Source organism: Epinephelus fuscoguttatus, linkage group LG7 (assembly GCF_011397635.1).
Source record: "Epinephelus fuscoguttatus linkage group LG7, E.fuscoguttatus.final_Chr_v1".
NCBI classification, from domain to species: domain Eukaryota; kingdom Metazoa; phylum Chordata; class Actinopteri; order Perciformes; family Serranidae; genus Epinephelus; species Epinephelus fuscoguttatus.
In genome coordinates this window covers 23,067,362-23,090,916 of record NC_064758.1, presented here as the reverse complement: position 1 = coordinate 23,090,916, position 23,555 = coordinate 23,067,362, and the positions used below count along the sequence as shown (strand labels likewise).

The window sequence follows — 23,555 nt, the reverse complement described above, 5'->3', positions numbered from 1 at the left end:
ATAAGTGAACAGGCATACTTCAAGTGCAAAGTTAGTCCACTAAACAAGCTTTTTTCCACAAAGACCACCTCATATGGTTAGGATAAATGTCAGAGAACATATAGAAAATGACATGTAAACGTCAGACTTCGACTTTGTGGAGGAGGAATTTGATTTTGCAGATTTTGATGGCCACCCTTCGTGAAATTGAAGAACGGAGGAGGAGAGAGAGCGAGGCACAACAGGTAAGGGACGAGAGGGGAGGAATGGCTGCTGCAAGCTTGCGTAGCTCTGGAGATTGGTGATGTACCTGTGAATGCTGTGCCCCAGTGGAGAGGACGAGACACCTCCACCTGGAGTAACGTTAGTATCCAGCTGGGCTTTATGTAGAGCTCGCGAGAATTCAGGCACGGTATGAGATCGCTGCTTGTTCTTGCAATATTTCAGCCGCGCTTTGGAAAGCAGAGCTAAATGGTAAACAAACATGGCAGCACACCGGTAAGGTAAGACAACACGTTTACATGTCGTTTTCTATATGTTCTCTGACATTTCTCCTAACTAAAAAAAGCTTGTTTAGTGGACTAACTTTGCACTTGAAGTATGCCCGTTCACTTACATTTTAACAGGTCTGACGCTACTATGCGCCCCGGCTGTATCTAGGCTAACGGCTAACATGCTAACTATTATTTTTATGCCACTAGTCACTTGAAACAAATTTAGGACGATAGGAGACAGGTTGAAATTAACCGAAATTTCCATGCCTTACAATAAGAAAACTTAATTTTACTTCTTAAAGATCTGTAGACACCCTGACTTCTCACATGACTCATATCTTTCTGAAACGCAGAAATGGAAATTCTTAACTTTTTTATTGTTAGATTTTTGAGTGGAGGACAGAAACAGTAGCTGTTATGAACACCTGCACAATCTTTCATCCCTCTACCAATTAAGTGTGTGGAAGCTAAATCTGCTTGGAACTGGTTACTGTTTAGTTTGGATGTGGTCAGGGACTGTTGAATCATGCAGACTGCACTAATTTACTACTGGCAACCAAAAACAGGACAAAAACCTTCTTGGTTAACATGTTGCTGGGGAACGAGAGATAAATCTCAGTCTGTCTTGGAAAAAAAGGAATTTATGGAGGAGGTGGTCTGTCAGTGAACTATCAAACGAAGCAACACATTACACTGGAAGAAAAACAAGCCATTTATTCAATTTACTGGAAGAGACATGTACACTTGGCCAGTTCAGTCCAGCTAGTGGAATCACATGATCGACATTTTATGTGCACTGAGGCCTTGGCTGCTCTCTTTTGGTGTTGAGCACATCTGTACAAGCCCCACTCCTGCCAATGCATCCACACAGAGGGACAAAGGATAACCTGGTCTGGAAGTAGCAACATCCTTAAGCAAGACAGAATTCAGGACATAACCTACATTTATTTTCATTTATTTATGTGGTCCAGGTTTATTGTTTGGTATTTATCAAAAAAAAAAAAAAAATTACAAAATCCCATCCCTCATAAAAAGACCAACTCGTGACGAAATTCATCTGAAAAACTGATAAGACTGACGGCATACAGACACAGTCTGAATAAAAGAAAATTCAAAGACTGCTTCTCCTGGTCCTCGTCCCCAAGCAGATCAAGTGGCAAACTCCTTTTGGCTTGCCACAACACTGGATGATGGATCGTTGGTCGAGATCCACCAGAATTCAGTCTTTAACAATCCAGTGATTGTGAATCTGTTTATGCCTGGATGGTGCTCTTAGCAGTGAAGGCCATGTAGTAGACCAGGATACCTATGAGGGCAGCCACCACCTCGGTAGACACCCATGGGCCGTTCCACGCACCCTGTGGAGAGAATTAAAAAAAGCTCATCACAGGTTCCGAGGAAGAGAAGTAGGAATCAGATCATTTATATCCTTCAGAATAGATTATCAGCGTCTTTTTTTTAACAGATTCACTCGCTGCTCCCAGAGAAAACAGACCACATGCTGAAACTATTGCTGCAGATTGTGAGCCAACAGCTGAGATTGGCACCACAGCACATTTAGTGTGAACAGTCCAAATGCTTAACATGGACACCGAAAGGAAGCGGGCATCGCTCCACAGACAATCGCCACGCTTTGCATTGATTTCACATCCGGCGTGAACCCAGCATGAGGCTTAAGAGCAACATGGATGGATGATTACACAGACTGGGCCTCGTAAAGAACACAATTAATCACAGTCATTTTTAAAGTACGATGTTACTCTCAATGGAGCCGTCCTACTTTTTTTTTTTAATGATACAATAACAATATTGTAGAGGATACATTTCTTATCAACAAAATATTTTCCCAAAATGTCAAAACAAGTCTCTCTGTAGCCAAAACTGAATTACTGAGTGTCTCTGTGGGCTTCATAAAAATTATGTTTTTCATGAATGTAGGGATTCCAGCTGTGAAGCAGAGCCCTTTCCCATTGAAATCAGCACGGCTGCTGTCATTGTGTCATAAGAGTTAGTTGATCCTTGTTCACAATCTATGGACCAGCTCCAGGATTTGTCTCAACAAGACACAATCAGTACAGTCATGTACAATAAAATCATGTATTGAGGAAGGGAATCCTGTAAAACTGACCTCACTAATCCTGAAACAGTCAGTACGTTTACATGGACAGTTTAATTCCACTTTTAATCGGAATGAACGGCCATTCCGATTAAAAGTGGTCATGTAAACGGTCATTCCGATTGAAAAATGGTCATTCCAATTGAAAATTAAATCCGATTAAAGGGGGTGGTTTATTCCGTTTGTCATTCCGAATGAAAGAATTTTGTGTGCATGTATACACTCATTCCTCTTTAAGTTCATTCCGGTCTTTCTGCGCATGCTCGTTTCCTTGCCCTTCTCGTGCGATGACGTATATAGCGCGCATAGCAACGGGCTGCATAGCAACGGGCTGAGCTAGAGCAGTCGGACTCGTTGCAGTCACCGGTTTCCATTCGCCACAGCACGGTCTTCTGCCTCCCTTCTCCTGCTCAACAGATGAAGTATTAGCAGAACAAGGTTGTTGTCGTACTGCTGCTTTAAGAATATAAGCAAAACACGCCCGAAAAAGGCACTAAGAACGGCATCGTCAAGCATCTTGTTATCTGGAGCGAGTACTACAGTGTTTTCTTCCGGTAAACGTAAACACGTAACATCCGCCCCGCCCCCTATCCAATCAGAAACCTTCCCTGCCCCAAACCTTACGCAGACCTGAATAAAGGCGATTGAACTGATCTCCCATGTAAACCCTCATTCGGAATTAATATTTCCCATGTAAACTACCTGGAAACACTTTAATTCCGAATGATTTCATTCAGATTCATTTCATTCTGAATGAGAAGCCATCATGTAACCGTAGCCATTGAGTGGTGTAAAATTATTCTTCTAAATGGACTGTGTCTAACAAAATTATGCCTTAAAGCCATTACAAGTTTAAAGTTTTCTTATGACTCTTTGAGGAATAATATGCTAACTTGAGCCAGCAATAACTGATTTTTTTGGCCTCTTGTGGGCAGCAGACTAAAAACTGGGAACATACATTTAACATTATATTATCACCTTTAAAGTTTATGCAGCAAATACACAGCAACATTAGCATTCACTGGAAGTTATTTTTCAGGCTGCCTATTGAATGCCAGTCCAATAATTACTCTCTTTTACTCTTGTTTTTAGTCTCTATATCCTGAGTCCTGGAGGAAACAGCTGCTAAATGCACAATAATGGTTATCAGCAAGTCAGTAACTGTGTGTTTGGTGCTGGGTAGGTAGTGTACAGTGGGTTTTCAGAGCTCTTTTGTGGAAAGCAGCAGCCTGCTGATAAAGCCATAAGACTGTTATTGACAGTAAAGTTATTGGCAGTAAAATCAATACACTACACTAATGCGCATTCATGTTTCAATCTGAGGGTCTAAAAGACACTCACCCTGTGGTCAATATTGACAGAGAAGAGAGGCTGGATGGCATTTACATCTTCGTTGTTTCTCTGGGCCTAGAACAAAGAAGATGCAGACATATAAATCAAATTAAACAGCATTTAAACTTTCTTTTAAAAAGGTCAAACATTGCAACATACAGTAGAGCTCACCGGCAGTAAAGAATGAGGCTATCAAAACTATGCATCAAACACTAACCTTGCGCAGGGCACTGTAGGACTCCTCATCGAAGAATTTGACCTGATACGTTCCAGAGCTGGCCTGTTTGTGAGGAAGACTCCAGGACACCTGAGGGAAGGAATCACATGTTCACAAAAGCTTCTTTGATAAACTGTAGGTTTGAAGAGATTGTTCATCTGAAGAGGGACTCTATTCTGCGGTTGACATCAAGGTCAGGAGCAGAATCACATGTAGCACTGCATTTGTGGTTTACCTGTTAAAACAACCATGTGATTTGTTTCATGTTGGGAAAACAAAATGACAGTTAAAAACCAGGACCTGTGGACATAAAAGTCCTATTTGTGATCATGATTTTAAATCACCTGTGGCTAGGCACTTCAACAGTCAGAACCACAGTATGAGTGAACTACATTACATGAGCTTCGAGACAGTGAAGATGCCATGGAGAGGATGTAATGGTGACAGAATCCTTCTCCAAAGGTGTGTTGTTGGATACATTTCCCTTGCAATCAGGTCCGCCAACTCTTTTAGGTCTAGGCTCAAAACTTATTTTTATACTTTTATTCATTATCATTTGAGTCCCCCTGATGTGGCGTGCCTGTGTGTGTTGTGTCTCTAAATGTGTGAGCTGTGTACCTGACAGTTATGTTGCCTCCCATGTATGTGTTTCTGGCATTTTATTCCTTTTGTACAGCACTTTGTTCAATGCGAGTTGTTTTTAGATGTGCTTTATGAATTAATTTGAGTTGAGTTGATTACTTTTGTACCTCTTGGGATGAATGAAGAGATTTTGTTTGCTTGTTTCTCACGAAGAGAATATATTTATGTTGTTTCCTTGGTATTTCTTGTTTTAGCACTCTGTACCATGACAGTCTGTGCTATGAACGGTTGTGGCTCCCCCTGTTGGGATCAACTTTGTGTACTAGTTGCAGTCACCTATAATTAATCCCACCTGTGTATATTGTTTGTGTCACTGCCAGAATACATGCTAAGGAAGAGCGTCTGCCCTAAATGTCCATGTGCCAATATTAAAAAGTTAAACTGGAGTGCTGTTCTAGTCTTTACTATGATAAGATAATTATAGAGGAAATATTTTAATTGAGGACAAGCTTTTGGCATTGAGTGTTTCTGTAGTAAAGGGTGGGAGGTTCAGGGTTGTGCAGAATAAGAAAAGGAGGCCTGTGATTTGCAATTAAACAACACCCGATGCTCAAATCATAGTGGCTGTAAGATCAGCCTCCTTCAATGTCATGTGTGATCCAGTACCACCCATAAAACAATACCAAGTCAGAGTCAGTCTTAATCAGTGCACATGAACATAAGACCACTACCATACCTGGTACTTGCCAACATCCTGTCCTCTAGTCACAGGGAACTGTCTTCCATTGACATCAGCATACAGAGTCACACTCTGCAGAGGTCAGAAATGATCACCAGTGAGTCAGCTGCACAATAAAATCAATACACAATCATCCTGTGTGTCTGGAGTGTTGGGGGTGCTACCTGTGCTCCGTTGGCACAGGCCAGGCTGAGTTCAACGATGAAGACAGACTCAGAGGAGATGACGGCGTCAGAGGTGGTGTAGGCCGAAGGGGTGATCGCTGGGTCTGTGCAGCTCTCTCCTGTCACCACACAATACAGAGGTTAGCTAACATCTCAGACACCAGTGAATCATGCTCACAGTATAAGCTGTTAATTAATACACATTTCTCCAGGACTTATATTCCACCTACTCTGGAGGACAGAGAGGAGTGATTTGATTGATTGAACTTGCTACTAGCTAAAGTTGTTTAGCATCACAGGCTAATTCAACCGGTAAATCTCCCCCACCGGCCCCCCCGCTGACTCACCCGAGCAGGCGACCACCAGCAGAGCGAGGAAGGCGGCTATCCGGATCATTGTGGTGTCTGAGAAGTTGTCAGTGAGGTTTCTAGTTGTTCCTGAGCTCCAGCTGCTGAACTGTACTGCTTCTTTCACACTGACAGAAAGGAAGAAGTCCACCTCAGCGCACTGCTACTACTCCTCTGCGCCTGCGCAGTAATGACGTAGACTGTTGCGTCGCAGAGCACTCTGGGTATTTACTATGTCGACACGTCATCCGAATCAAAACATATTTTATTTATCAAAAATAACTTATGAGCGACTTTTCCTTGTTAATCATTACTCATAATAACCACATCATTTGATTATATATTTAAAACTATTAATGGTCTATCCCATCCAATGAAAATCATCTGAATTTTCAAAACGCACCCTCTTCATGATAAATGTATTGACATAATGAATAGCCTGTAAGTGCCACAGTAAACATATACTTAATACACTATATGAAAGTAGAAAAATACTCCTCGAGGAAAAGCTTACTGGGAAAACATTTTTACTGGTACTGACTGACAGAGGGTGCAGCTAATTCTGTATTAATAAAATTGAAGAAATAGTCCACACATCAAAATTTTACATAATATATCAAACAAATCAATACTTTAATTTTATACTTTCATATATATTGAGAACATAGCCCTATGCAATTTTTGCAATGATGGTCCACAATCTCAGAGACATTTATTTTACCACTGTAGCCACTGTGTTACTACTCGGACTTGAATAAAAGATTATATATTATGTAAAACTGTGTAAAACTAATCATCGTGTCAAAATTGAATGTAAAAATGTGTTAAATTATGAACATGATAAATACTTACTTATTGATTATACAGTGTATGTTAAAATTCATATACATAAATGCAAAATAGCAAAAGCGACCCTCAACTTTAATGAATTGTTATGTGAATTTAAAGAATGCCTATATCAAGACTCTCAAACTCACACTCTAAAACATAATAAAATGTCAAACTATATGGTGAACTTTTAAAAGAATAATAGGACCTCTTTTTCATATTATAAAAGTTTATTTATCCGTATTCTATTTAGCCTATTATTATTATAATAGTAGTAGCAATCAGAAGAAGAAGTAGTAGTAGTAGTAGTAGTAATGGTGGTAATTATTATTAGGTATTATTATTATTAAGTTATTAAAGTTTATCTTGACACTATCATAGTACTAACCTAATACAGGCAAATGTATAAATGAAACAAAGCTTTTAGTCTGGTTAAAATCATACCCAGAATATATTCAAGCATTTTTTTTTTTAGACATTTAAATGGTGCAAAAGCACCCAAATGTATTTTTTGTCTACTCTCTCGTCCACCTGGCATTTCCATGTGTGTCACTAGTGCTTTTCTATGAAACAAATGCAGCTATCATGAAGTCAATAGACCTTTTACACAGAGGTCATTATGGCAGGTCATAGCAGCAGAAGCACAGGTGTTACTAATAACAGTAATGACAAATACTGGCTGCATCCATTTTAGGTGCTCCAGTTCCAAGCAGCGCCTGGATTTGCATCTGTGTTTTTCCTATGAAAGTTAAAATGTCTGTTGTGAAAAGGTTCTGTTGCCAAAATATCTCAACCATATTTTTTTTTCTCTTTCAGTCCAGTCAGAGTTTTCTGATGTTTTTGTGTTATGAACTGTGATTTGACTCATTTGAAATTTCTGTTACCATAATACAGCTTTATCTAAAAAAAGACCTCAGCTTATTTCACAATTCATAAAAATGGAACAAGACATATTTTGAATGATAATTATTTTATATCAGCCCCTACACCCACTTGTAATAAGCAAGGCTTCATGTAAAATAAATTTACACATTTTACAGTACTCATATTTATGACAAATAAAAAGCAGTTAGAATAGACAAAATATTTATTTGGCATGTAGCCTAGATATACAGATCAATCATAAAGTGTGAAACTAGTTAGAAATAATATGTACAAATCCATAACAGCTACAGTATTCACAGTTTTCTTATCAATGTGACTCTGACTAAGTGCGTGTGCTGACTGGAACTCAGAAAGTTTGGCTTAAACTGGAAGTAATGTAATATCAACACCTACACAGAGATGCAGATACAAAGTCCTAAGTTGCATAACAATGTTCAGCTGAACACAAACACATCAGTGCATTTCAAGTAATCCGCAGCTTCCACATTGTTCTGCAGGTTTGCAGTCTGCTGTATGAAATATAAATGACAGGGCTTCTGAATGAGTGGGGAGCAACCCCGTGGAAATGATCTCAGAGAAATGACCAAGGGTCAGTGATCTCAGCTTTCCAGAAATAGATATGCTGAAAGCTACTGTCAGAGCACATCACCCCACACCTCTGTTTTCATTTGTGTCATCTCTCTCTTTTTTTCATGTCATCAGCTCTCAGTCCAGTGGATCTCCTGCTCTGAAGAGCCCTGATCCTCTCCCCCTGCGTCCATCCCGCTTCCCTTTCCTTTGGGGACCCTGGGCAGAGGGAGAGGAGGAGGTGGTGGAGGAGGGATCCTGCAGTGCTTGCCGTGAGAGAAGCTCCATGAAGACTGAGTCCATCTGGCGACAGACCTCCTGTGAGATGAAATAAACAATAGCGATGAGAGGAGAGACAAAAGTCTCTTTGTTCTCTGCGTTCCCTTCTGCTCGAAAGCTTCGTATCATGTTTGTTTGAAGACATAATGCAGTTTTGTAATTAGATCATTAATAATTTGGTGCCGCTTTCTACCAAGGCACTTTATAAAAAGGGGTTTGTAAGTTATTAACTGATCAAATGATAAATACAATAAAATAATGCACCAATGCTTTATAGATCAGCCAATAGCTGTTAATAAACTACTTCTGCCAGGTTGTATAAAACTTTAGTCCTTTTGTCCATCAGGAAATCTCTCCAAAGGATGGTTCAACCTCTTACCCTCTCAAAAAGTGGTACAAATCCATGTTTTGGCAACTTGTTAAATTACAACATTTACAACTGCAGATCTGACTGATAAAAACCCTTCAGTGACTTATTAAAACTTATAGTTGCAGATGACTCACTAAAACATGATAAATCTGTGACTTTTTATCAAAGCAGAGGTAAATTATTTATGATCTCTTGTAAAGGGACAGTTCACCGTCAAATCAAAAATACATATGCTTTTTCTTGTACCTGTAGAGCTATTATCAATCCAGATTATTTGGGTGCGAGTTGTAGAGTGATGGAGATATTATCCGTGGAGTTGTCTGCCTTCTCTCAATTATAATGGAACTAGATGGCACTCGGCTTGTTGTGCTCAAATAACTAGAAAAATACATTTGAAAAACTCAACAGCAATGTCTCTTTCCAGAAATCATGACCTGGTTACTCAAGATAATCCACAGACCTTGTTGTGAGCAGTTTCATGTAGGCACTATTTCCTTTCTACCAAACTACACCTATCTTGAGTAACTAGGTCATGATTTCTTCCAAGACACATTAGTGTGGAAATTTTCAAATGTATTTTTTGTCTCTTTGAGCACCACAAGCTGAGTGCCATCTAGTTCCATAATACTGGAGAGAAGGCAGACATCTCTACAGCCGATATCTCCAACACTCAGCAACTCACACCAAAATAATCTGGAGTGATACATAGCACTACAGGTACAAGGTATGTGTTTTTAATTTAGGTGTGAACTGTCCCTTTAGAGCCATTATTACAGCTTACAAACCCCTCAGTAAAGGCAGCCTCATTACAGAGTGGAACTATATAATTTAAAATGAGAAACAACACAGACCTTGTCTATTTTAACTGGAATATCTTCAGAAGATGAGTTTCTGTATGCAGAAAAAATAAACCAGAAAACAGTGAATATTCATTTCTCACACAAACATAAGTCAGTTGTAACACTGCAACATTCAGTGGTACTCACTCTCTGCGCAAATAGGCAGGAGAGAGGCCTCGCCGTGGCTTGCACTGTGGTCCAACGGGTATCTGGAGCATTAACTTTCCACTTGAAGCGATGCCGCCCCCAACTGGTCCAGCTGTCTGCCTACTGTAGTCAATTGCTCCGCTGCTGTTGGCTCTCGGACGCTCTGCTTTTCTCTGTGTTGGTGCTGCCGATGAGCTGGTGTTGCTGTCAGCTGAGGATCCTGTCTCAAACTCTGTAGCACATCACATCAACACACTCTTTAATTCCATTCAGAGATACCATAAATAATGATAAACTAAGATAGGCACCTAAAACTTACCATCTTTGCTATACTCTGCTTCCACATCTCCCTCTTCAATGATAGGCTCACTGTGATGAAAAAACAGCTTCAGATAATTGTTCCAGCGCACACTGTATCCATGTTATGTGTATGAACATTTTCTCAGTTACCAGTCATCCTGTTCCAGTGTCATGCATTTCTCGTAAACTGGTCCCTGTACTTCGCTCTGGCTGGGGAAGATGCTTTCATGCTGGAGGATGATGTCCTTCACCAGGGCGTTGATCTGAGGCTGCAGGGTGACGACATCATCATCATTAGCCCCTCTTACCAGGCTGGGACCGAAACACACAGCCAGGTTGTAAGGCTGCATCATGTTCTCGTCACTGTACTGAGACACGCTAGAGGTGGAGGACAGAGAGAGGGGGTGGAAAGTTAAAGTTAGACGCACATAGTGACAGGTAGACTAAAATATCCTGATGCATTTTTTGTGCCTTCTTCTTACAGTGTGTTTATAAAAATACTATCAAAACCAAGGTCATTACAGTTCACTAAATGAAACTAAAAACTAGATGTAAAAAAACATTTTAGTTTATTAAAAAAAAAAAAGAAGAAAACTAGCTGAAAAGACATTGTGTACTTAAAATCCAACTGAAATAAAAAATATTCAGGAAAATATTGTCTACACAGGAAGCATGAGGAGGCACTGTTGCAAATGTTTGAGACTGAGATGTCCACATAATAATCAATGTAGATTTTTAATTCAATAAAACCATTAAAGTAGTAGAGGACTTTTATTTTGACAAAATTTGGGATATTTACACCATAAATTGAAGTAGAAAAGGCACAGACTGGTGCATAAAACTTCACCAGAATGCAGGAAATTAAATGTTTGATGCTCAAATTTTTCTTGTGGAGGACCCTCAATAGTAACCCCCTTTTTTTTATATGTGCACTTTGCTGAAACAAACCCTGCGGCCTTTTATATGACTTTGGGTCAACTGCTTTCCCAAAGTGTCATGTTTATATTGTAGTACCTATTACAAACGTCTTAAATTTTGCCCCCGATGACTAATTAAAAAAAGTAAATTAATTAAAATAAAAACATTGCTGCAACTAATCAAAACTAAACTAAAACTAAACATCTTGAAACAATAAAAACTAACTGAAATGAGCTAAGTGAACCTAAAACTGTACTGAAAATAAAAAAAAAATAATAATAATGAAAAACACAAATCTATAATAATTCTGATCAGAACTTTACCTCAATCCATCTTCTACGTGCTAAACCTGCTACTGCTACATTGATTAAAACTAGATTAAAATGGTTTTCATTTAATTTGGTTTACTTTCATTTTGTTGCAGCGTACACCCAAAAATTGTGGGCTATTGTCTATTTTCGTGTGCTGTCTCATCTCTATTATCTATCAAACCACTATTTAGTCTGTCATCTTTTTGCACCAAAAAAAAGTTTTAATTTATTCTAAATTAAAACTCATCAATCCAATCTTTTGTAAATATGTGTTGGTCTAAAAAATTAAATGTGATAATAAAATAAACCTGACCCATCACACTTCTCAGATCTAATCAGCTAACAGGTAAAAATAGTTGCTCCTTCCTCTTCCTGTAAAAGAAGCTCTTTGGTTCCCTGTGACTGATTATATGACTTTTGTAGAAACATGTCCAGGGCGGTGATGATTGCAATGAGTTGCAACACTCACTGATGAAGGAATGCAAAGAGGTATCTCATGACGATGATGATGGGCTCAGGGTAGGAGGAGATGACCGTTTTGAGCTGAGCCGCTCTCTCTGCCTCGTTCTTTATTTCTGAGAAAAGGCGATGACAGAAAGATAAGCCCCTGCTGTACACCCTCAGCCACACTAATTTGACATTTCAGCACCCACACACTCACGTGCATACTCCAGGAGTTGGCTGGTGCTGTCGATGGGGAAGAGGGGATTCTCCAAACCTCTGAAGTAGAGCTTCAGCACTCCGGCAACAGAGTCCATGTCATAACTGCGCTCAGCCAGGGGGTCCTCTCCTGCAGGAGAAGCCCACAGCACACTGCCCCACATTATTAATGCTCTTAAGTGAGAGGGCTACTCTGTGAAAGGAGATCTACAGGTCATGCCAGTGCAATCACAAAAACACACAGGCCTACCTCGCTCAAATGCATCCCTCAGATTGTTGACCTCCACCTGAGACCCCGGCACTCTGAATATGCCCTCATGGTGGAGACCTGATGGATAGACACATTGTTAGAGTTGAGAACCTGTAGATCCAGTAGCCACTATTTTATGCCAGTAAAATTCTTAAAATGAAGTTTGTTTGTAGAAAAAAGGGACAGTCATGGTTAATACTGGTTCACCTATGGTGCTGTTTTAAGCTCATTCATGTCAGTGTTGTAAAGCCAGATCTGTGGCAGAAGGGGATTGTGATGTCAACCACAGTGGCATTTTAATACGAACACTGGGGACACTAGAGCTGGGGATCTACGCCATAGATTATATGACTAATACTGGACATAGCCACTCTAACATCATCCATTGGTTTGTGGTTTTAAATTTCAAATTTGGCATTTCGGCTGTTGCCATTTTGGATTTTTGAAGGTAGAAGTAATCGTGGGTGCAAATCGCATACTTTTTCTTTTTACTTTTAGAAGGTACTGCAGCTGCCCTTAAAAAGTACGTACTGTTGCATGCTGTATGCACATAATTGGGACATACTACTGTCTCATAACATTACGCCCTGAACTTTGACCCTCTTGTTTTTATATCTGTTACCATGGAGATGAACACAAATGCCACTCACTGAGTTCTCCACAGACAGATCAACCCAGAGAGCTCTGCTGTTGTTACTTTGCAATGTATGTAGTTTAACTTTAAAGTTATAACTGAACAGATTGCAGATTGTAACATATTATATATATGATAGTGAAGTTACATCTGCAGTTCTGTCATTGTTATTTTTATGGTTATGTCCTTTTGTTGTGAGTTATATTTATGATTACTGAAACAATCAGTACTCCTATAATTACTATTCTGCTGGTTATCAGTTACTTGAATGCGCTGTCAGCCATCATTACTTAACTTCTGGCAGCTGTTTATTAGATATCATCAGCTGTCAATGAGCTGTCAAGCTGTCATCTGTTTGTGGCTCAGTGGGTGTGACATATCATCCGCTATGCAGAGGATTGTGGGTCAGAATAGCCAGAAAAGCATGCTGACTTGCATACAAAAAAAAAAAAAAAAAAAAATCAGCAAAATCAGACCGGATGTAGTAGAACATCCTGGTATTTTTGGCATACTGTATTTGACATACTATTTATTGGGACATACTGAATATTTGGAAGAGAGGGTGGAGATGCAGAGGAGCGAGGTGTGGATCTGAGTCAGACTGTCATCACAGACTGCCTGTCAGTCAGACAGCCACTCCCTTAATTATGTGTGACTTTAAGCCTTAATAAAAAAAGTTAAATAAAAATTTACCACCCGTACAGTTGTCATGAAGGAGGAAGTTAGCAATAGAGACCAGAACTGTTTTTTTGTACCAGGCTGTAAACATGTTTATTTCTGCTGTAAAGTTTGGCATTTTAACATGGGGGACTTTCAGGACTGACTCACTTTTGAAGCCTCCAGTGGCCATTAAAGGAACTGCAGTTTTTGGCACTTCGCATTCATGCTTCATTTTTCAGCCCTGGAGGTTGTAGTTTGGTTCTATGCAAGTCTTATTATAATTTTTTTGTTTTAAATATGTTTTTCAGTAGATTAGCACAAGTGCAGCTGCTTTTTTGGGACTGAATACTCACCATTGAGGTTGATAAAGCAAATGCAACTTTCCACAACAATTGGAATCTGTTGCCCCGATGCCTGGATGGAACAAATTTAGTGATTAATTTAAAAAAATTCAAGGCTAAAACAACATTGATAACTGATGTGCTGTAAAAGGAGAAACAGACTGAATATATCTAGAGAGAAATGCTGAAAGAGGAAACAGTGAGATAGTGTAATCATGATGTCGCTACCTTTATGAAGGACAGCATGTCTCCTTTGAAAAGTTTGTGGTTGTGAAACAAATTGGCACTTGAGTGATTCTTCCTGATACGCATCGACTTTCCACTGTGTCTGGGGATCCAGATACCAAAATGTGAAGACATGGTAAACTCCATTTTGTTGCAGTTGTAATATAATCACAATATTGTTCACAGGAACACAAATATGTCTGTACCTGGGGTGATGTCCATTTGATGCTTCTGCTAAGAGAGAAAAATGCACACAAAGAAAAAGAGAAACAGCCAGTAAGAGGAAATAGGGAATATTTCAGAATTAAATAAATATATATACACTTTCATTGCAGGTGAAAAAGGGAACAACATTATCTTGGAAAACAATACCCTACAATGCAACAGCTGTAATGAGCTGACAATGTGGGTCAGCAGTTTTTTTTACATTGTTCAGTGTGAAATGCAGAAGTGATACCTTTTTCCACAGCCACCTTCAGCTGGTCATGTTTGGCTTGCAGTTTAGATACCAGAGAGCTGCCAATAAGGTGTTCTTTTACTCTCTGTTAAACAAATCAGACGTGATGTAATGTCATTGTCATGTTGTTACCAACAGTCAAACAAACAAAAAGCATGTCTGCATATCCACCAGCTGCATATCATTAAAACCTCCATAAACCGTGTGCTATTCTGGTTTATTACTTTAAAAAATGACTCACAGTGAAGTAGAGGTTTTCCATTTCCTGCATGCTGGCCCTGCGCCGGGCCACACTGGGCTTGACTGTCAGGTTCTCAGTGCTGCCGTCCTGAGAGCCACTGCCGGGATCCAGATCATCATCGCCAATAGTCTCCAGCAGGGAAGACTGGGTCGCCAACATGCTCTTACCAGCCTGTATGACAGTGGCAGAGATAACTGAATATCATGCATTTGCAAAACTGCACTTCAGAATGGACATTTGAATGCACTTATTCTTAAATTTGAATTTTGCCAGTGCCTCCAAGTTAACATTGTGTTGATGGAGTGCAAAATATGAGGTAAACTGACAATGTGAGTGCATTTATGTTGCATTCAAGCACCTGTTGGAAGTGCCAGAATTACAATATAAGCATGTGAATAATAGACTCCTGCAGGGAAAACCCAGAAATGAATTAGCATTTTTGCATTTCTGCTTCCCTCATTTCAAAGTCAAAGGGTTTTTTGAATGGGTTTTTGTTAAATGACTGACATGGGGTCGGTGGTTAACACAAGCTTGAGAGACATTTTGTTCCACGATATAAACGTCATTATTTGTTTTATGTTTAATACATGTTTAATAATAGTAATGTGTTTTATTTGAGGCCCCTTTCAAAGCACTAAAGGACACCTTACAAGCAGCAATGTATCCATAGATAGTAAAGTCAAAAAAATCGGTAATACACAGTCATAAGTTAATAAAATAACTGCACAAAAAACAAACTAGGTATAAAATTATCATTATAAATTCAACATTAGTGCAAATCTCAATGTGTGTGTCAACCAAATATGCTAGCTTGACAACGTGTGTTTTCAGACAGGATTTCGAAGATGGAAAGGAAGTCAATATTGTGAATGTCATGTGGGAGAGAGTTCAAAGGCAGAGGGCAGAACGGCTGAGGACTCTAGAGCCCATAGTCGTCAAGCGGGCTGATGGTGATGTGAGTTTAGATTGCAGAAGAGGATTTGAGACTACAGGAGTGTGTGTAGATGTAAAGGGGGTTCAGAAAGATACAAAGTACCTTGCTTATGAGGGGCCTTGAAAGTGAGAGGCAGAATCTTGAAATCGACAGAACATTCAACATAAAGCCAGTGAAGCTTGCTTACAAGTTTACAAGCTTGACTTCACACCGTTTCTTGAACTCGGTACACTTTCCATTTACTTTAAAAAAAAAAAAATGGTTTAGAAAGCAAGAAAAAAAAATCCATTTACAGCTATGGATGAACTCTGCCTGGACTCAGGCGCGTTGAGTCAAATAACACTGGCACTTACAGTAGACCGTGACTGTGACAGACAGTGAGGTGCTGAGGGTGGTGTGATGTACTCTACCTCCTCTGTTTCCTGAGTGACTGCTTTCAGTCTTGTTTGTATCTGCTTGAATCTGGTCTCCAGCTCGCATCTCATCTCACCCTCTGCACTCACCTCGGAGACCTGAGAGACACATAAGAGGTTTAGCGCTGATGCAGAACGGCTGAATAATCACACACACACACACACACACACACACACACACACACACACACACACACACACAATACAGACCTGGTCTCCATCATGGGGCTGGTAGGGGAAGCGTAAGGGCATACAGAAGGTGTTATAGTGGTCCTGCAGGAGCGTGTCTCTGTCACGGCTCTGGTCCAGTCCGGACACGGTGGTTTGGAGCTGCTGCAGCCCCGTGCTCAGGTTCTCCTGGGTCCGCCACCGACTGGACAGGTAAGCCTGCATCACCCGGCTTACAGAGAGATGGTACCCTATATCTGCACACTGAGGAAGACGACTACATTTCAGCCTATGTAATTTGGGTGCTTATGTGCTTTAACACGATATTTTAAAATACAAAAAGACAAAACTGATGATGCACTCACATCTATGAGAGTAGAGATGTCTTGGAGGTAGTACTTATTCACGGAGGAATTAGCTGCAGCCAAGTTTAGGAGGTAATCGTTTCGGGCCTTGCTGCACTTCAGGTAGATGTCTTGGACCTTACCCTGTCTCTATGGTACACAAACACTTATCAGTAAGAGGTGAAATAGACACATATAGATATGTATCAGGGTTCCCACACATTTCTACTATTGAATTTAGTAAAAATTAACATTGGTATTTACATGACTTAATAATATGCAGAAATCTATAGCGATCGTCAGGCGCAGTATGCTATACTCTAAGTGGCAAAAATGTTGCATGGAATATGGCATGAAGTGTCTTTGTGTCTATACATACAGTAGACACAAAGTGGTAACATTATCCGGCTACAGCAAGCGTGAAAAATGTGCTGATGCTGTTTCTCTGCTCAGTCACCTTTTGGTTGTATTGATGCTTTTTTCCCCTAGCATGGCTGACCAGAGCCACTTCCTCAATGTTGCTAATGTCAAACATTTTGCTGTAGAGCGCCTATATGTGGTGCAACTACAGTCTGCCTCTTTCTTGAGCAATGTACTGTTTTTGTCATTCAAAAGTCATACGTAACAGAGTGCTCCAGGAAGGAGTCCTGAAAACCAGAAATGAGTTAGCATTTTAGCACTCCAGGTTCCCTCGTCTCAAAGTCAATGAGTGTTTTTTGTAATGGGTTTTTGGTTGCCTGAAATAAGGTCTGTGCCTAACGCAACCTTAGTATGTTCTACAACATAAAATATGTTGGCAAATACCCCACTCTGGAATTTTGAAACTTTTATGCGTCTTAAAAAAAGCGGTTGCTCACAAGTGGCTAACTGAGACTACAGAACATCAGCTCTTTACCTCTGGCGATTGGATTTGGGCTTCAAAAATCATATCATATTGTTCATTTGTGAGGATTATCTTGCTGAACAAAACATGAAATCATCATAAATGTTAGTTTTCCACAGACCTTATTTTCTGCAATAATTCGAAGGAACCAGGGCGACACTAACTTGCAGGCTGGCCTGCAGAACATCATCCCTGCAGCACTCTGTTAGCACTTCCCAGGCATTTTCGGATAAGCGAACTGCTAGCGTTTGCTAACTTTACTCGCTAGTTAGACATTCCTGCCACCAGCTACCTGCATATACCAATCATTTGATGCTAGTGACGTTTCACCGGTCACACACCACAGAAGTATATTTAGAAGTAGTAATAAAAGAATGCATTTTGTGTAAGGTTAAACATGTTTTGGGAATTTTATGAATATATTTTAAACAATCCAGAAATTTCATGACTGTGGGAACCCTGTCACATGCACATGATACTACATAGAGGGTATTTACTTTTTCTATCAACCGCTCCAGCTTCTTGGAGCTTTGCTTTTCCTCCTGTTTCTCTGCCTCCTTCAGCTTCCCCTCTGCACACACATAATCTGAGTGGTACTGGTAGTACGTTCGCCATGCCTGCACACAGACACATACAGCCATGCTTTAGTTTGTTTGTTAGGGGAAACGGAAAATGTTTTGGGTGGTTGGTTTCTCGCTTACAGTCTGTAGCTCCGTGGTAACCTTGAGTAGTCCATCTTGCAGCTGTGTGCAGATGTCTTTACTCTGGAAACGGGGCACAGAGACAAAATACCACAAAGTGAGTTGGTACAACACGGAAGGAACACGGTGAACCACAAAATACTAAATGTCAGGGGTTCATGAGAAATACAGGGGTGAGAGTTAGAAAATAAAAGTGGTAGCAAAGCAGTCAGGTAAAATGTGCTGTGCATGCACAGACCTGTGTCAGATGCCTAATGAAAGACTGAGTTTGTGCTTGAAGGGTGCCAATACCAATGTTCTTACCTTCTTGGCAAGGCGCTGTGTGTACTCCAGACAGTGTGTGAGGGGCTGGATGAGGAAGTTGCTGCAGCGCTCACTCAGTCCATTGTGGTCCTTACTTTCCTGGCGGGTCTGGGACAGCAGAGCCAGCCAGACCTGGGCCACCGTGTTACTACTGGGCTCCTTCCTGAGCATATATTGAGAGGGAAAGGAAAACACAAGCACAGTTTGTAAGATACAACCAGGAATGCTTTCACAGAAGCGTCCTCACATGAACTGCTGGTTGAAATAGTACATTATGTGCTGAGGATTGCCTTCACCTCTTGATCCTAGAAGTGAACCTTTCAGCAAGTTTTTCAAGGGAGCGGGCGTACTCGCTTTCTATCTCACCCCGCCGCCGCAAGTAGTCTGTCAGGTCCTGCAGCTGCTGGCTCTTCTGCTCAAGTTGCACATCTAACACCTTCAGCTGGTCTACAAGCTGGCAACGCATCTCTGAAAGGGAAAGAAAGAAAGGGGCGAAAGAATAACAGACGTGGCGAGGAGGGACAAACACATACGAGAGAATGAGACTCATTGTGAAACTCTTGCTGTGGGTGAAAAACGGATTTTACATAATTCCCCCACATAAATGCACACATGTTGATCGTAGTGAAGATGTGGTGTGATAAGGAGGGAGGAGTTGTTAAAAGGGTGCAGTTAAATGTAATAACCTTTGATTTGTGTGTCATAGTCCACCAAGCCGACCCTCTCCTTCCGCAGTTTCACGTGGGAAGTCATTGTTGCTCCAACTGGGTGGAATTCTGGATAAAGGACGTGAATATTTTATTATTTCACGGCGTAGCATGAAATATCACTTGCTCTGGTTCTTCTTACCTCGTTTGCCAATTCAAAGTGTACTTAATATGCATGCAAGCTACTCTGATCTTCTTTGCTGGAAAAAGCTGGGTTAAAAAATATTTATGTGTCAAGGCCTGCTACACCCAAACATGCCTGTCTACAAACTTTCACACTCTGAGTGCTGAAACACCCCCCCCCACACACACACACACAGACCATGCTAACTTCCTCCTGCCACAGAAAGAGTGAAAAGAGCATGTTCAGCTTACTGTAACACATCTCCTCAAACTGGTTACCCGTTGCAATCCTCTGCTGGACGGCAGGCAACTAGAAAACCAGTTGGCATGTGCTGCCTGCTGCACGGTCATGCTGCAGAATTGCATTGGGTGCAAAAATAGCTCTAGCAACATCTCAGCTGCCCTAAAAATAGGGTGAACCACACGCCGTACAGCTCTGTGGGGATGTTTGTTCTCAAGACTACAGGTGGTTTTACCAATGTTACTTGAGTCAAGTCAAATCCAGCTGCTTGTCGCCGACTATTTCTACATACCCTACTAACTGAGCGGCTTAGAAGCTTCACAGAAAGTATACTTCAGTTCAGGATAACAAATTGGGCTGGTTTATCTGACTGAGACTAGGCCTTTCATAAAATAAACATCACAATGAACAGTCAATGAAAAATTTTTTTTTTTGCCATTTTCATCATGTTATGTGACAGAAAGTTACTGTACAAAGCAAGGCAGTCATTTAAACGCAGTCATTTAAACACATGATCATCTCACAGGCCTTTGACGTATTGAGAAACAACAACTTATTTGTTGATATGTCTGCAAGATATCATTTATTAGATGACATTTAGTACATTTTAAAAAGGGGAAGAGCAGGGTGTTTTTTGCTTGATCATAACCCTTTGTACACAACCACCACACATTCTCTCTTTTTACCCTTCGACTTCCCCTTTTTTCAAAAGCCAAACATCACTCATCAGCATTCTCTTCAGCTGAACTGTGCGCTCTCTACTTCTTTCCCACTGAGACGTTTACCGACTGACTTGCTAAAATGAGTCTGCTGTGTGACAGCAAACCCCAAACTCCTTGTAGAAAAGGAGAGTGTCTCATTTTTCCAGCCTATGTCACCCTTTTCCATTAGCCCTTTTCATTCTTTCTCTATGTGATCAGCAATGAATCACCACCTCCTGTCGTCACAATCTGCTTCAATACTTTATTATAGAAAAGGTGTAGTCTTTACCTATAATACAGCAACTGCTTCTTCATCTGCTATTCTGGTAATTCAGGGTATTTCACTTTGGGTTTTCACAAGTACCAACACATTTAGATGCTGCCTCAGCCACGAGACATTAATGGCCTGAGGGCTATTTCTGAAGCCAATAATAACGATCCTTCATAAGAGCACTTACTTCGCAGCACAAACATGTTTATTAGAGCTAGACTGGCAACCTGTCTTGTTTTGGCGAGACAGGTCAGTAAATGGAAATCAATAAAAGTCGAATGCATCCAAAGAAAGAGTCCTACCTGATGGGGAGCAGTCCTGACTAGTCTCCTCTCCAGACTGAGGCAACTAAATAATGCCAGTTAATAGCACAGTAAGCTCTCAACTGTTTCACCTCCCCCTCACATTGGACACGGATGGATGTGGGTGGAGTGGAACTCATCTCTCTGACTCTCTCACTCTCTCACACACACACACACACACACACATACACATTCACTGCTCCACCGCTCTCTCTTTCTCAACACTCATCGCACTCACACATTCAGTTTGAGCCATCAGTGTGTGATTGTGCAAGTGTGGCGAGGAGTGAAAAACCTTTCTGAGTTTCTCTTTCATGCTGCCTCTTGAACTCCACAGCAGGTTTTCAGTCCAATCAAACACCAGCTGTTTTCACTGATTAGTCCCTCTGCACTAGTATTCACAGGCTACTGAGTGAAATCAGCTGGTATAGTGTTCAGTTGAAGAAAAAGAAAGAAAGCTCCTGAATACTCTGGGATATTCTTAGCACAAATCTGGCGGCCTCTCCAATTGCTCCACAATTTGCTTACATACTGTATGACCACAGTTTATGATGACTAATGCATGACTTGTAACCCTGGAAACACCTTGTGTCAAACAGTTACACAAAGGCTAAAAAAAGTTTCTGACTTACGAGAAAATTCCAAATTCCTTTCATTACATGTGCACTGGTGGTAAAAAAGTGAAGCCATTGCTCCTATTAAATCGTTGCTCAATTATCTGTCCACTGTGGAAGACTTGTTTTGAACAGCAGCAGCATCTGTTGCTGTCTTCTCTCACCTCTTGCTAAAAGTGTTACATGGCATGAAGGTGTGAACGTGTACTATTGCCAATTTGTGACAAACAGCCAAACTTGAATGTCACTGTGCATTATTTGCCTTTATCTGCGTACTTCTCTCCCTCCTGTTTCCTTCCTCTAACAGGCAGTGTGATGGTGATGTGCAATCAGCATAAAGAACTACTAAAACTGACATAGGCTGGCCAACATGACACTGCTCGATAGAAGGAAGTTTCTAGTCCTGATGTTACCAAATTTAGGACCTTGACACACCAGTTTACATTAAAGGATTTTCACACAGCGTTGATTAGTTGTGGTTTAAACAAGGAGGGTTTAAGTTTACAGATCAGACATTCATTGTAGGAAGTGTTCAACTTTATGCTGAGTAGTATGCTTTGACTTCTCTTTAATCCCCTGTACATACAGTAGCATTATTGTCATCACGATGGTATACATTTTTATTTGTAAAAATGCAACAACCCTAATTAAAACTGGTGCAGTCTGATGTGTTCAGCCCATCATTAGTGCCTAAAGTGCCTAAAGGTCAGACACATTGTGGGTCGACAGTGAGCAGTGCTACCTGCCAGTGTCTTTTCTGATGCTGCCACCAGGAGTCACCAAAGTTGGATATAGTCAAATCCTACACACACTGACTTGGCTTTTTCACGATCAATGGAAACCTTTACTATGGATCTTGTGTGCCTTATATAAAAACAGAGCACAAATAATATCTGTGACAGCTCTGGCTATACAACTTTAAGAGTATATGATTAAGTCGCTAAATTAAATATATTTTGACATGTCATTGACCTCATACTTCATTGTTTCATTGTATTAAGTTTTTATTTTGATTGTACTGTATATATGAGTGTCTGGACCCCAGGAAGAATAGTCTTCACTTTGGGAAGACTAATGGGGATCCATAATAAAAACATAAAACATATTAAATAGAGGCCATGGACAAGTCAAATATTTTCCCACAATTATTGACTGTTATCAGAAAGTAATGATCTATGCTTAGTAGTAGCATTTCCACCAAACACTTTTGATATAGTACCTTTGGAACTATACCTACATGGACATGTACCTAAACCCTAGATCTGTCTTCGCATTTCCGCTGCAGACAGTGTTCTTAACATGTAAACAAGGTTGTTTCTAGATGGTAATAGCTTCATCATCGCTCCATCCAGCTCTCACTGTATTTCGTCTACACCAATGATGCAGAGGAACATCCTTGCTGATCGGCGATTTTCAGAACAAAAAGGAGGCAGCTGGTGTGTTAAGAGCAGGGGTGTAGCACTGCTGGAGTGCACAGGAAAGATGCTCTGACATTTTTTTTTCTCCCAGTGAGGAAATAGAATATTTACAGTTCGCAAAAACCGACTGACATTCATATTTTTTGCTTAAGGATTCAATCATTTCTAAAGCATGTCATGCAAGAGAGCCTATAAAAACAAATGGACTGGTCAGCATTATCATATTGACATTTAAGGTGTGTTAATTGGTTCAAAATGTCAACTCATGCATTGAGTAACAGGCAAGAAAACATTCCACCTTAAAAGTTGCCAGTAGCTGCCAGCAGTAGCCTTTGAATGGCACAGTGAATTGAATTAAATTGTGAACTGGCAAAGATGGTTCCTTGCCATCATAGGAACAGTGGTTACAGTCCACTGTAGTCCGAGTGTTGATTCTTCATTTACCAATCTGTCTAGGTCTACCTTTGAGTATTGGATCAGCATGATTGGTGCCTCAATAGAGAGGTGATGAAAAACGGTAACAAAAATGGAGTTCTATTTGTACCATCCA

The 23,555-nt window shown here is 40.4% G+C and overlaps 2 protein-coding genes across 3 annotated transcripts; both read right to left on the bottom strand.

Annotated features, from left to right (window-relative positions):
* Positions 1-1,161: 1,161 nt before the first annotated feature.
* ssr4 (signal sequence receptor, delta) lies at positions 1,162-6,150 on the bottom strand. The gene is made up of 6 exons (XM_049581545.1): positions 5,971-6,150; positions 5,624-5,742; positions 5,457-5,531; positions 4,139-4,228; positions 3,931-3,996; positions 1,162-1,831 (listed from the first exon to the last, which is right to left on the bottom strand). The coding sequence occupies exons 1-6, from the start codon at positions 6,017-6,019 to the stop codon at positions 1,727-1,729; spliced, it is 504 nt and encodes a 167-aa protein (XP_049437502.1). The 5' UTR covers positions 6,020-6,150; the 3' UTR covers positions 1,162-1,726.
* Positions 6,151-7,746: 1,596 nt separating this feature from the next.
* Positions 7,747-23,551, bottom strand: LOC125891439 (rho GTPase-activating protein 4-like). Of its 2 annotated transcripts, none has more exons than XM_049580742.1 (22): positions 19,711-20,951; positions 19,315-19,404; positions 18,925-19,096; positions 18,629-18,791; positions 18,326-18,388; positions 18,122-18,241; positions 16,763-16,891; positions 16,440-16,661; positions 16,227-16,328; positions 14,883-15,053; positions 14,642-14,726; positions 14,391-14,415; positions 14,188-14,287; positions 13,972-14,032; positions 12,325-12,402; positions 12,076-12,204; positions 11,884-11,989; positions 10,336-10,563; positions 10,205-10,254; positions 9,886-10,117; positions 9,751-9,790; positions 7,747-8,568 (listed from the first exon to the last, which is right to left on the bottom strand). In XM_049580742.1, exons 1-22 carry the CDS (start codon positions 19,718-19,720, stop codon positions 8,389-8,391), a joined length of 2,556 nt encoding a protein of 851 aa, XP_049436699.1. In that variant the 5' UTR covers positions 19,721-20,951; the 3' UTR covers positions 7,747-8,388. The 2 variants fall into 2 exon arrangements, with proteins under 2 accessions (XP_049436699.1, XP_049436700.1); XM_049580743.1 differs by lacking the exon at positions 19,711-20,951 and adding an exon at positions 20,974-23,551 and having other exon boundaries at positions 7,750-8,568; positions 14,391-14,418.
* Positions 23,552-23,555: the final 4 nt, after the last annotated feature.

Bases quoted from the DNA above. Each gene is read 5' to 3' on its own strand.
- ssr4 (XM_049581545.1), bottom strand. From the start codon at position 6,019: ATGATCCGGATAGCCGCCTTCCTCGCTCTGCTGGTGGTCGCCTGCTCG. The intron at 5,743-5,970 runs GTGAGTCAGCGG...GTGTGGTGACAG, and splicing joins GCTGGTGGTCGCCTGCTCGG to GAGAGAGCTGCACAGACCCA. The intron at 4,229-5,456 runs GTATGGTAGTGG...TCCTTCCCTCAG, and splicing joins AGGATGTTGGCAAGTACCAG to GTGTCCTGGAGTCTTCCTCA.
- LOC125891439 (XM_049580742.1), bottom strand. The intron at 14,033-14,187 runs GTAGCGACATCA...TGTTCCATCCAG, and splicing joins ACATGCTGTCCTTCATAAAG to GCATCGGGGCAACAGATTCC. The intron at 11,990-12,075 runs GTGAGTGTGTGG...GCCTTTTCTCAG, and splicing joins CCAACTCCTGGAGTATGCAC to AAATAAAGAACGAGGCAGAG.